General features: G+C 35.6%; 1 protein-coding gene across 5 annotated transcripts in view; it reads right to left on the bottom strand.

Moving 5' to 3' along the window:
• The window catches only part of KIAA0825 (KIAA0825 ortholog), a 279,595-nt gene that overhangs the window by 126,047 nt on the left and 141,101 nt on the right, over nucleotides 1–12,447 (bottom strand). For all 5 annotated transcript variants that reach the window (XM_054054846.1, XM_054054849.1, XM_054054850.1 and 2 more), the window contains 3 exons: nucleotides 10,463–10,619; nucleotides 5,904–6,056; nucleotides 1,666–1,760 (listed from right to left, as the gene is read on the bottom strand). In XM_054054846.1, coding sequence (XP_053910821.1) covers nucleotides 1,666–1,760; nucleotides 5,904–6,056; nucleotides 10,463–10,619 — 405 coding nt within the window. The remainder of the gene's footprint in view (nucleotides 1–1,665; nucleotides 1,761–5,903; nucleotides 6,057–10,462; nucleotides 10,620–12,447) is intronic.

Here is a 12,447-nt window from a genome sequence, read left to right as displayed (position 1 = left end):
AGATACCAGATTAGCAATTCTACTTAATGATCACAACGGGTTTAAATGATATGGTGGTCTGTAAAGTACAGAAGAGTAGTTTCAATAATAAATCCATGCGTTAATCACTAATGGCTTGCCTAATGTCACTTCTAAATGAGGATTTCCATATCATGTAGAAGGGCAATGATTGGAGACACTTTCAAATTAGAAAGGATGACAACAATTAGGGCACATATTAAATAAAGAAAAAAGACGCAACAATAGATAATATGACAAAGTCATGAAATACAGAGAAGGACAGAGAGGGATTATACATAACTTATATCTAAACTCTATAAAGTGATCAAAGAAAAAATGAAATGTGTTTCAAGATATCAGAGAAAACAAAATATGTGTTCCCTCTGCAAATTACAGCAGTCCTCTCTGCTCACTTTGGCTCATATTGATGACATCAACATGAAGGGAAGTTCAAGAAACAGCATGAGTCTAAGACCTTCTATTACAATCTCTTTTAAAAGGGCAAACTACTTCATTTTTAATGAAGAACAAGTGCTATCCATCAGCAGGAAAACTATCAAATAAGAAAAAAATTAATACTGAATCGTCTCTGCCATTTAACATAAAAATGACATTACTGGTACAAACCAAAATATCCATGAAATGCCATATTCTGTCTAGTAGTGGTAACAGTACATCAAGAGGAGAAGTGAATGGCACACTTTCACCAGCATCATTTTTGTGCAATTACTTTCATATTTTGAAAAATAACAGTTTGGGTGGGGAAAGAAGTAATCATAGCAAAAATTAAGAAAGAAGACTAGAAAATATTTTATACATTAAATGATGGAAGAATTAAATGTTTAAGACCAACTGCTAGTGATAAATTGGGAAAATGTCAGGAAAAAAACATAAATACATTTTTTACAATCAAATTCACACACGTCTGAAGTTGTCGGTCTAGTTTCCAAATCGAAAAACAGTTCAGTTTAACAGATGAACAATACAACTGTATTAGACATCATCAGGAGGATTCAGATTTAAGAAGGGAACATTAAACTCAGTGTGACATGAAAATTTCCCAGTTTACACAAGAATAAATGTGGCAAATATAATTTCTTTTTCCGCCTACAGATTTCAGACTGTAACAAATGCTATTTCTTAATTTTAAAAGTATCAATTCTACATTAAATATACATGCTTATCAATTAAGTAGTAAAATTTTACAAATTAAAAACTGTTAAAATATTAAAATTAGTTCCATTAGTTAAAAACTATTAAGGAAGCATTTTCTGGTTTTAGCTACACTTGTTGTGCCCCCAACTGAAATATTCATTGCATCTTGAGTAAACAACCCTGAAAATCTGTGCTATATGGCTGAAAAATCCCTGAGCAGTACAAGGTTTGCACTAATTTCTTTTTAAAGCACTATTTAAGGGCAATATCAATGTATATTTAGGTGTCACACAGAAAGAAGATATTCTGTTCCTCAAAACAGGAATTGAAACCCAACTTCGTATAGATCAAATAAAATAGACAATCAGTACCTCCATTTTAAAGTGGCATGTTTAAAAAGAAATATATAATTTATTTTATAAATTTCACCAGTAAATCCTTTGTGCATTGGTTATTACTTATTAAAAAAACCCGACAAGGAAATGCAGTTATTGGCCCAAATCCCATTACCTGTGTGCCAGCAGCACCCTGAAGGTCATCTGATTCAGTCCCAAATAACTTGGCAGCAACTTTGACCAATCCCAGTTCCATTCAGTAATGGTTGACTGTTGATACATGGCAAGAAGCTATTGTTAGTTATTAATCAGTGTTAATATGATCAGTAAATTAAAGCTCCAGCTGTGAGATACTAACCAAGAAGGAGGGGGGTCTAGAACAAGGACTTAGACAGATGATATCAATCATGTTCAGAGAAGAAGGGTTTTATTCCAATAAGACAGCAATTAATTTATAAATCCATTTGGGGATGTAGCCGTTATTTACAAAAAGATAAATCAATTTTTGAACCATTATTCTTCCAACTGTTAATGGCATTCTGCCCAACCACTTTGTCTGAGAGCTTGACTCTTTGTTTGAAGAGCAAAATAATAGGCAACTTTTTATGTAGCAACATTTTACATTTTCTGCTGTCAGCAAAAAGTTTATCATTAAAAACTTGGTATAGCTGGAATTCAAGATGTAACCTGTATCGTAATTAGAGTGATGTTTTAGTTGCCTATTGTTTTGCAAGGGACCCCAGTCACCAGATGGTTATAAACAACAGTAAGCCTAGACAATATGAACAAATATAACTCCATATTGCTTATTCAATAAATAAAAGCAATCTACAATAACCATGGGCAGACAAAAGGCCACACACAACATTCTTATGTTTACAAAACAGTAACTCGTGTTGCATAATATTAATTTTCATTGTCAGTAAAGCTCCAGCATTACTGGAGAATTCAACATTCTTGGGAGGAAATAATTCAAAACCTATTGTTGTAACACTGAAATAGCACTGTCTAGTTTGAAAAAAAAAAAGATGAAGCAAGTCAAAACAATGAAAATAAACATAAATAAGAAGAGTAAAGTATATCTTGCAGCGCGTTTTTTTCTCTAACAGCATGTGCTTCTGGCAGAGCAGAATCAGTGCTTTCCCTCTCTTTCCTTTCACCCTAATTTTATTCCCTTTCTTTTTTTATTCCCTTTCTTCTTTTAATTTAATTTTCCCCCTAATCATCATCTTTGCATGCACTTCAAAGAAATGTAGTAAAATAAAGCTGAAATATAGGAAAGAAAGGCAAGGGTAGTTAAAGAAAGAAATACATAGTGTGAAAATGGAAAGTGAATGAAGAAGTAACAGTGAATACCTGATAAACAAGAAATAAGAGAAAAAGAGTTAGATGAGTGGGAGTACAACAACACAGGAGAGAAAACAGGCAACTGTTTCACACTCTACACTGAATTAAAAATAGATAAATACATATGGAGGAAGTACTTGTAAAATCAAAAGGGATAAAAATCGAGAAGCTAAACAGCCAGCAGCAACAATCATAAAAACAAATAGGAAAATGTATACATACGCCAGATAAAAACTCAGTCCACCAGACTGATCAGTTTGTGAAAAAATAAAGCATCAATTTGAAAAAAAGGCACTTCAGGAAAGGAAAATAATTTATTTGTAGCATTTTTCTCCCTCAATATTGTTGAGGAGTTGCACAGCTCAAATTTAATCTCATTAGACAATAGAGGAGCAGCAGCACTGGCAGAGACTGAGGTGTCAGGACAAATTGATAAAATTGATAAAATCAAGAGCAACAAGTTACTAGGACCAGATGGTGATTATTCAAGATTTTTACAGGAATGCAAGAATGAAGTGGCTGAATTGTTAACAGAAATGACTCACTTCCTAGAATCAGCTACTGAACTAGAGTGTTAGAAGATAGGAAATTTACATATCATTAATAAAAGTGCTAGAGTTTATCTCAAAAGAGCGGCTCAGTGGCCCTTCTTTCAGGAACAGTAAAATTCATAGAAATTACTATTATATTACTAAATTTGACATTATAGGGCCAAATTAGGAAAGCTTCAGAGAGAAAAGTCAAACACTCAAATGGACTGCAATTTTTACATACAGCTCTTGAAATAATTTATTTTAAGAAATCCTTTACTGAGGAGGCAGAAAGCATGTCCACATTCTGCAGTGTGGATATGATATGATATCTTACATCATATCATCTTATATAATCTCATGTCATATTATATATTGTTACATATTATATCATTATATATTATAATATATTATATGTTATGTAGTGTAGTGTAGTGTAGTGTAGTGTAGTGTAGTGTAGTGTAGTGTAGTGTAGTGTAGTGTAACAAAAACACTCTGTTTAGGGCTGAACCAGCTCTCTGGGCTTACAAGCAGCATTGCATTAACTATTCCATTTGGGCTTTCTGAGAGAAAATCTTTACAATGCAATACATAACTAACACATCAACAGAACACGTTGTGAAACCAGTACCTTGCTGGGACTTAGAATTTATAAGAGGATAAGTTGTTAATTGATGTATTAAAAACACTTCTCATTTAAACATATTTAAAGAAAATGAAGAAATTCATCATGGATTTTAAACTCCTAAGCTTCATGGTAGTGACCAACCAGTAAACAATGAGTTTAAGGAGAAATACATCATTTGAGAAGATTCTTCCTTTCCAGCCCTCTGGCATCCTCAACATCCTTCATGGGAACCCAGACAAAGAGCTATACTGACCACTATTTAATAAACAGTCCCACACCACTAAATAAATGTGCAATTTTATGATAAAGGGAAATAAATTATTTAATAACATTAGTAAGCTCATAAAAAAGTCCATCATTGTCAACAACTGAGTTGGCACATGGTATTTTAAGATCCATTATCTATTTTTTTCTTTTTTTAAATTTTAAGATACTTTTCCATACTCAGCTAATAAACTTTGTGCTGAAAGCTCACAAAATCCAAAGAAATTCAATGTGAACTCTCTCTTGTCATCTGTGGATTAATAGAGCAATGCAAACTTATCATAGCAGAAGAATTCTGCCCTGAGTTGTCACTGCTTGAAGGTCTTATTCTACCACACTATTAATGAGTTGAGAATTGAGGCATGGTAAACTATTTTCTGTGTTTAAAATTGGAGTAAGTGACTCTGTGTCCCCTAAAATCCTATCCATGTAAGATACACATAAAGGAAGAAACAAAAAGATACTTTTAAAGCCTGTTCCTCTGGAGTGAGAAGCCTTGTGAAATTGATATTAATCTCCTTTTTCAGGGTATTAACATTTTTATGGCAACTTGAGAATATTAAGAATTCACTAAACAACTAACAAAAAAAACCCCAAACGAAATACCCAAACCAGATACATTTTACAGCAATACACTTAGTGAAATCACCAAAAATGCTGAAAACTGGGAAAGGAAATTACACTTTTAAAAGCAGGGTTGTGTTGGAAAAGGATGTCTTTCTACCACAGTGAATTTCATACCACGGTGATACCACTGCTTTTTAGATATTTGAAATTAAGGGGTAGAATCCAAACTGTAGATGTTGGATTAGGAAGACTTGAGAAGCGATGGTGTGAGGTTTTCAAAGTATCCAACTATTATCAGAAACAACTTTTTGTGTAATGAATGGCTGCCCCATCCCTGGAGGTGTTCAAGGCCAGGCTGGATGGGGCTTTGAGCCCTTGATCCAGTGGGAGGCGTCCCTGCCCATGGCAGGGGGTTGGAAGTGGATGGGCTTTGAGATGCCTTCCAACCGAAACCATTCTACGATTCTACGTGGTGCTCTGGCAGAGCTAGGCAACTAGCTTAACTGTTACATTATTGGGAAACTAATTTCAATTTGTAATCCTTTAAATATCACTAACATGGCTTAATGAAATATGAAAAACAGCAGCTTTCATTTTTTTGCATTTTTTCCCCTGCTTATTGACACAATTCTGTTCAATGTCTGTATTTCCAGAGCATCCTTTGCTTTAATGTTCAACATTTGTGTGCAAGAATCATCAGGAAGATTCTAAGTGCACATCTGGAGTCCTGCCATGATTTTCCAAAGGACTCAGACTAGCCCTATGTACCATTACACAGATGTAATAAATGTCATTGCTACTAATGGGCCTCACTACACTGAGCTAACACAGAAGGTCTAAGTAAATGCAAATTGCTCTTACATGCCATAATTCTGATAATGACTTTTTGAATATCATGCTATTGTAGAGGGTGCCCTCATCAGCTTACTGAGTAATAATATCCCTTTGCACTTCATCAAATGTGAATGCATGCAATTAATTCCGTTTTCATAATTTCAGTGTCTGTCATTATCATGATTGTAATATGATCCACAAGTAAAAATTATACAATAACCAAGGTTTCAGATTTTCACAAACCTGGTTGAATACTTTCGCACAAGACTGTCTGTACACACGCAAAGGGTTGAAGCCAGGGTGCTCATCTCTGCCCTTCAGTGTCAAAGGCAGGCATTGGCTAGAGGCAACACCATCTTCATAATTCTCACAGGACAGCTGCTCTTCCAAATATCCCTTTTAGAAGAAAATGCAACCACAAAACAATATGTGCTACCTAGCTTTGAAAGTGAAATTTGCAAGTTAACTTTACAGTGTGCTTAACAGAAGCTCCTTATATTAATGGAGAGAATAAGTAACCTCTTACAAAATAGAAACCTTTTAAAAAGTAATACTGTTTTACATTTTACAACAAACCATAAATAACCTCCATGAACATGCATCCAACTGAAGCAAATCAGAATAATCTAAGCTATTTGTTTGAAATTCTCATCAATTACATATATCAGTTCTTGTTTAATATATATCTGTAAGGTATACATGAAAGAGAAAACTGTTCTCTATGAGCTGTTGTAATGTATGGCTATTATATGATTTATTTTACATGATAAAATATACACAAATATTTAAAGTTTTTTTTTTTGATAGCATTAAATAGTTGCTATGTGATTATAACTTAATTGTTTGGTGAATGTGTTCAAACCAGTTGTTTAAACACAGGAAAAAATGCTCACACCCTTCAAAGCTGTTTTAAATTGTTTAAGCATTCAAGGACTAGAAGTCATTTATGATTTACATGGCAATTTCAGAAACCATACTGTAACAGAGGCATGATTATTTTGGCCATGATCTTTTCTGTTTTCACTTCTTAAACTACTATGTAAATAAACCATTATTGCATGCCAATAAAGTGTTTTGATTAAATAGGACCATTTTACCAAGAGCTAGATAATGAAACACTCACAGATCTATTTTCTGGAAGGACTACTGTGATTAAACAGTTTATTGTTATTAAAATTAAGTCCATAATGATAGGATTTCCATAACATTGAGCAAGTACTCAAGGTGAGTCTTCATTAAAACAGGTGGGTGCAAATGCTCCTCTTACTTTGCAGTATCACTAAGGTGAGATGGGGAGGGGCTCTTTAGCAGGAAGTGCAATGACAGGACAAGGGGGAAGGGTTTTAAGCTGAAAAAGGGGAGGCTGAAATAAGACCTTAGGAAGAAAAGCTATTCTATGAGGGTGGTGAGGTCCTGGCCCAGGTTGCCCAGAGAAGTGGTGGCTGTCCCATGCCTGGAGGTGTTCAAGGCCAGGCTGGGTTTTGAGCCCCTGATGCAGCGGGAGGTGCCCCTGCCTAGGATTGGAACGGGATAATCCTAAGTGTCCCTTCCAACACAAACTATTCAATAATTCTATGAGAAAAAATTTCAGATGCAGCTGAAGGGACATGTAAACAACTTGTGAAGGCACCCTGTGCTACTCAGTGGTTCTTTCTAAGAGAATAATTTCATCATCTGTTCAAATTGATCCAACTTTGGTCTGACCTGAATGGCACAATTCTCTCCCGAACCACATAAACTGTAGCTGTTTCTCTCTCGTGTTGGCACCAGCATATGTTGTGAAATCAGCCGTGAAAAAGATAGGTTTCAGCCAGGTAAACAAGCCACAGTTTCTTGTATTGTACAAAGGAGGGCCTGGGAGTGGGAAGGCAGAAGGGCAGGGCTGTCTCTCTCTGCTGGTGGCAGCCAGTTCTCAGGACTGCTTCAGACAATCACGAAATCATCATGTGTGGTTTTGTTTTTAAAGTAGAGGTAGTCAGACCTTTTTTTGCTTTAAGATAACAGTGTAATCCAGCTGAGAAAACACACCCTAAGACTCCTACCTATATTTTCTCAACCTACAGAAATGTATGGGATTTTTTTTCCCATTCATCCATGATTTCATGCCATAACAAAGATTTTAAAGTCATGGGGAAGGGGGTTATTGAAAAGCCGTTTCTATACATTTACCGGGTTTTTGTACATGTACTGCCTTCCATTCACAAAATCTGTAGACAGCTCTAAAGCAACCTGTCACAGAGCCTGCAGAAACAGACTCTGATAGGTTTCCGGTGGAGATATTGAAAAATCACTGTCCATGCTTGCTAGGGTTTGAACATTTTGAGTGGTACCAAGCTCATATCCTGGTAAAAATGCTTTTCTGTCTTTGGAATACTGTGGAATTATGTTTTGACAAAGAGACTTATTCAACAATGGTAAATTAACTCCTTAGTATAGTATAAATTGTAGACCCTGAAAGGGTGGTTTTCCAGAAGTGTGAAAACAAAGAGAAATTAAATCACCTTAAATAAACTGGGCCTGAAACAAGTCAACAGAATATTATTGAGCCTGACAGCTCAGGAGAGTTGGTTTCCCTTTGGTAGCCATTAGTCAAAAACGCTTTTAAAAATGATTATTCTTTTTGATAAATACATGGAGGGCTGTAGGCTGTCTCGAGTTCTACAGTATCTATTATAGATCTTTGTAACATCACAGCTGTATTTCCAAATACAGCTTCCAAGAATCTACATCCCTTTTCCCCTGGTTTTCTAAGGAAAGCTATTGAGAACAATTTTTTGTCTCTTCATTTTGTTCTATACTCGCACGCAGTGTAGTATAAAGATCTCCAAACTAATTTTAAGAACATGATCCCTTGATAGTCCAAGAAGTCTCTAAACAAAACGATGGACCTTTGAAGAGATAATCAAGTCTCTTTCTTGGTAGTCAGGCACATTAAACATCTAAGTTATGAAAAATAGTATTGAAAAGTGCATTATCATAACACCATGCAAAGCATTAAAATATTTCATAATGGTTTCAAAGGCAATTTGAAGTAACATGGTTAAGCCCTTCTGTGACTCAAGCTGGTCAGAATTTTTTTTCTTCTTCTTTTAAAAAAAAAACAAGACAGTATTTTTCACTGAGAAATGTTCTATATTTAACAAAGCTCTTAGTAGCTGCAGAAATTCAAGGAGAGACACCTGGGATGTTGGAAGTCAGGCTAAAGCCCCTCTTCCACCTAATTCTCTCAGCCTCTTACCTCCTATTGGAGCTGCTCCACTTTGTATAAATAACAGAATACTCACAGGAGTCAGATCTTGGATTTGGTTTTCAGAAACCAATATGTGTATTCTCCTCTTTAGGCTAGAGTGTGATTCTATTTTTGACCCTAGAGTGGATTTTTGCAGCAATTTCTACCAGGTGAAACAATTCCAACAGGAGAATCGGATGGAGTTCCATGCTGGTAGGTAATGGTCTAGCGGTTTGGGGAATTAGTTTGGATATGGGAGCCATGAATCCCTGGTCTAAACTAGGCTGAATAAAGATCTGAGCCTGTGTATCCTGTCCCCTAGGCGACTGCCCTAACTACTGGATTATATGCTATTTTCGGAGGTCTTGCTCATCATCTTTTCCTTACTCTGTTATACTTAAGAGTAATCCTGAACGTGCTCCAGGTGAAAAGGTTTTGTTTGAACTGTGTTACAGTAATAATTTTCACTTCACTCCCTGCACCATTTAAATTGTTTGAGATGAAACTTCAAAAGACTCTGTATTGTATTAATATTAGGTTGCCATCTCTACTTGGATGCTTACATTGCTTTCAAGGCTTCCAAATGCAGGTGCACAAAGGTTGCTGTTAAGTCTATACTTAGGAACTAAACAGTAGATCTGATTTTCAGAAGCACAGTGCCAGTACTGAGCTGCTCTCCATTTCCTTCACACAGACATCGCTGCCTAATCGGGGTTTTTTCTATCAATTTTTTTTATAATAAGAAAAATCTTGGCCTGTGCCTATATTTGCCTTCTTTTGCATTTTATTATAAACAGTGCTGTACACTTGCAATGATCTTAACAGCACTTCCTTATGCATTGAAGGAATACTAATTTGGTGATTAAAGCTAATAACAGAACCTTCTTAATTAAGCAGCGTAGATCTGTGTTATGATACAATTTAAAAAAACCTGTGTTTATTTCACTCTGTAAAATCAGAATGCTTTTGGTACCATGAGGCAATTTAGTACAATCTTAGAAAATAATGTGATAACTCTTTTACCTTGCCCAGATTCCTTGTGCAGCGAAGAAATCTGTATTTGTTTACTGTAATTTCAAAAGCACGTTAACCGAGTGGAGTTATCTCGATTAAGTAAAGTTTTCATGTGGATGCATTTATTTCCTCAGTGCAGCCGTAGAGTTTGTTTGTTTGTTTTTAAAATCAGGAGAATTGATTCACCACGTTTAATTTTGCTTCTTGGAGCTGTCGATTTTTCAATAGCCTCGTTGAATTTTTTTTAAAATTTTTTTTTTGTTACCGTGTTCAAACCTCTGAAATGCATCTAAGGTCTGCAGTATGAATCTGAAGGAAGTTTATGAGCCATATTACTGTTTAAGTACATATATAAAATTCACATTGTTTCCCATAAAGTTATCTTTTCTGTACAAATGCAGAAAAGCCTAAACTGAATGGTTTCTATTACAATGCAATATAGGGTTTCATATTGACTTTAAGAAGCATTATCACCTCCTTGACTAACCCTTAGCTGCCAGCAGACGCTGCCTCAGGCCAGTACACACCTAATTGCTCGGTAAAAAGGCCTTTTCCCTACCTCATTGAGCCGGATGATGTGATAAATTTGCCTCAGGTATTCGCTGCCACCTGGTTTGTGGCAGATATCCAGGACCATCATGTTTATTTTCTGCTCAGTGAATCCATGTGCAACACCTCCTCCTTCTAATGTGACGCTTTCTACTGTACCTGAGGCACTAGAATATAGAAAAGACACAAATATTCTTAAGTTAATTAAAAAAAAATCTAAATATTACTGCAAAGTCCGCTAAAAAAACTTATGAAGATTTGGCTTGCACAAAACAATTTTTGCTGTACATACATCTCTGAAGCCTTTTACAAATACGTAACTTTTTTATCATAAAAAATCTAATTGTTTTCACCTGTAAGACGAAAACATAAAACATTTTTAAGGACATGCAAGGAGCAAATATTTTTTTATTTTCTTTTCCACTAGAGAAGTATCTTTGCTACTAGAAACGGCATTTGCATTTGATCTTTTGTACATTTTTCTTTGCCTGTCGCTGCACATATTAAAGTCTAATTAATGTGTCAGAAAGGTAGCCATTACTTTAAGAATAGGTTAGAATTTTTAAATTGAAGTCTTCTTCTTCCCACTGGTACAGTTGTAACCATTTCAAAGATACCTTTTCGCCACTTGTTGAACTTTTTTTCCCTGTACTGCTCCTTATTTTTCTGCTACAAAAATACATGAAGGTTACAGGTCCAAATGACTTCAAAAATATGCCATTCAGAACTCTGTTGCTAGACTGTTCTTTCTGCATATAAACATAAGTTATCAGCTCTGTACTTGCTTAGTATTGTATATTAATAAAGTGTTATGAAAAAAGTACCAAAACTAATTAATTCCCTGAAATATTAGAGCTGCCACAGAGATAAATATTGGCACTTCAACACAGATGTGTCTAGAACTTGGAAGACCAACAGAATATAGTACCCTTTCTAAAGTCATTATTGGATTAATTTAATTTACGATCTACCAAAGAAGCATTTTCAGTGAAGAAAAGGAATATTTTAATTTTTTTAGTATTAAAACCCAAAAGCTCCAGACTCTTTGGAACAGTCAGCTCTAAGTTGCAGTTAACCGTCGAAGGCACGCTATGATTACAAAGTCAGTTCTGCCAAAAGTCGCTTTGTGACCTACAGGCTCACTTAAACACTACACAGCTGCTGGACATTAAAGCAGATATTGCTTCCACATGCAGCTTCAGAATGTCCTACAGAGCAAACGGTTTCAAAATATAAACTATAATTTTGTTCTTTGCTGAATGGAAGTCAGTGATACTCTATTATTATGGTGTATTTTACTGAAAAACTATAAAGAAATTGATCTTTAAAACTAAAGTGCTCTTCAGGCTGATCCTTCAGTGCCAAGATAACTGCAACCTGAGTTTCTCATCAAACTTCTTAGCGACTGACATTGAAAAAGTTGAGGACCTCTGACAAGGGAGTGTATCAGTGTCAGCACCCATGCCGTACCCTTCCCTGTCCGTCACTGTGCAGGTGGAGCAGATGATTGGATTCAGTCAGTGCTATGATTAATGAGTTCCTCTCCGGATTTGGGACTGCCTATCAATCATGTCATTAGGAAGAATGTGCCCTGAAAAAGGCAGACCTCAGCCAAGGAATAACTGCATTCATCTTAATCTGTGTATGCACCCAGCCAGCCAACTCAGGGTCACCATGATGAAAAACAATAATCTTCAACTCGACAAATTACTTTTCTTTTCTTCTCAGGACACGTGTTCTTCGGGATCTAACGTGACTGTTTATGGTGCTGCTGCTGTAAAGTGAAGGTTATTTTAATGAATAGTAATGCTTTCAAGCAGTACACCAGGCGGGACACTGCCACTTTTTGAACCTTTCACTTAAAATTATTTTTTTTAGTTTTCCTAAAAAGTCAGTTAAATTTGGATGCAACAGTGGAAGAACTATATAATATTTAGACTTCATATGTAGCTAGCAGTCTTAATAACAATAACATAACACAAAATCAAGCAAGAC

Source organism: Cuculus canorus, chromosome Z (genome assembly GCF_017976375.1).
Source record: "Cuculus canorus isolate bCucCan1 chromosome Z, bCucCan1.pri, whole genome shotgun sequence".
Lineage (NCBI taxonomy): Eukaryota > Metazoa > Chordata > Aves > Cuculiformes > Cuculidae > Cuculus > Cuculus canorus.
The sequence above is the reverse complement of the archived record's forward strand: the minus strand, read 5'-3'. Positions and strand labels throughout refer to the sequence as shown.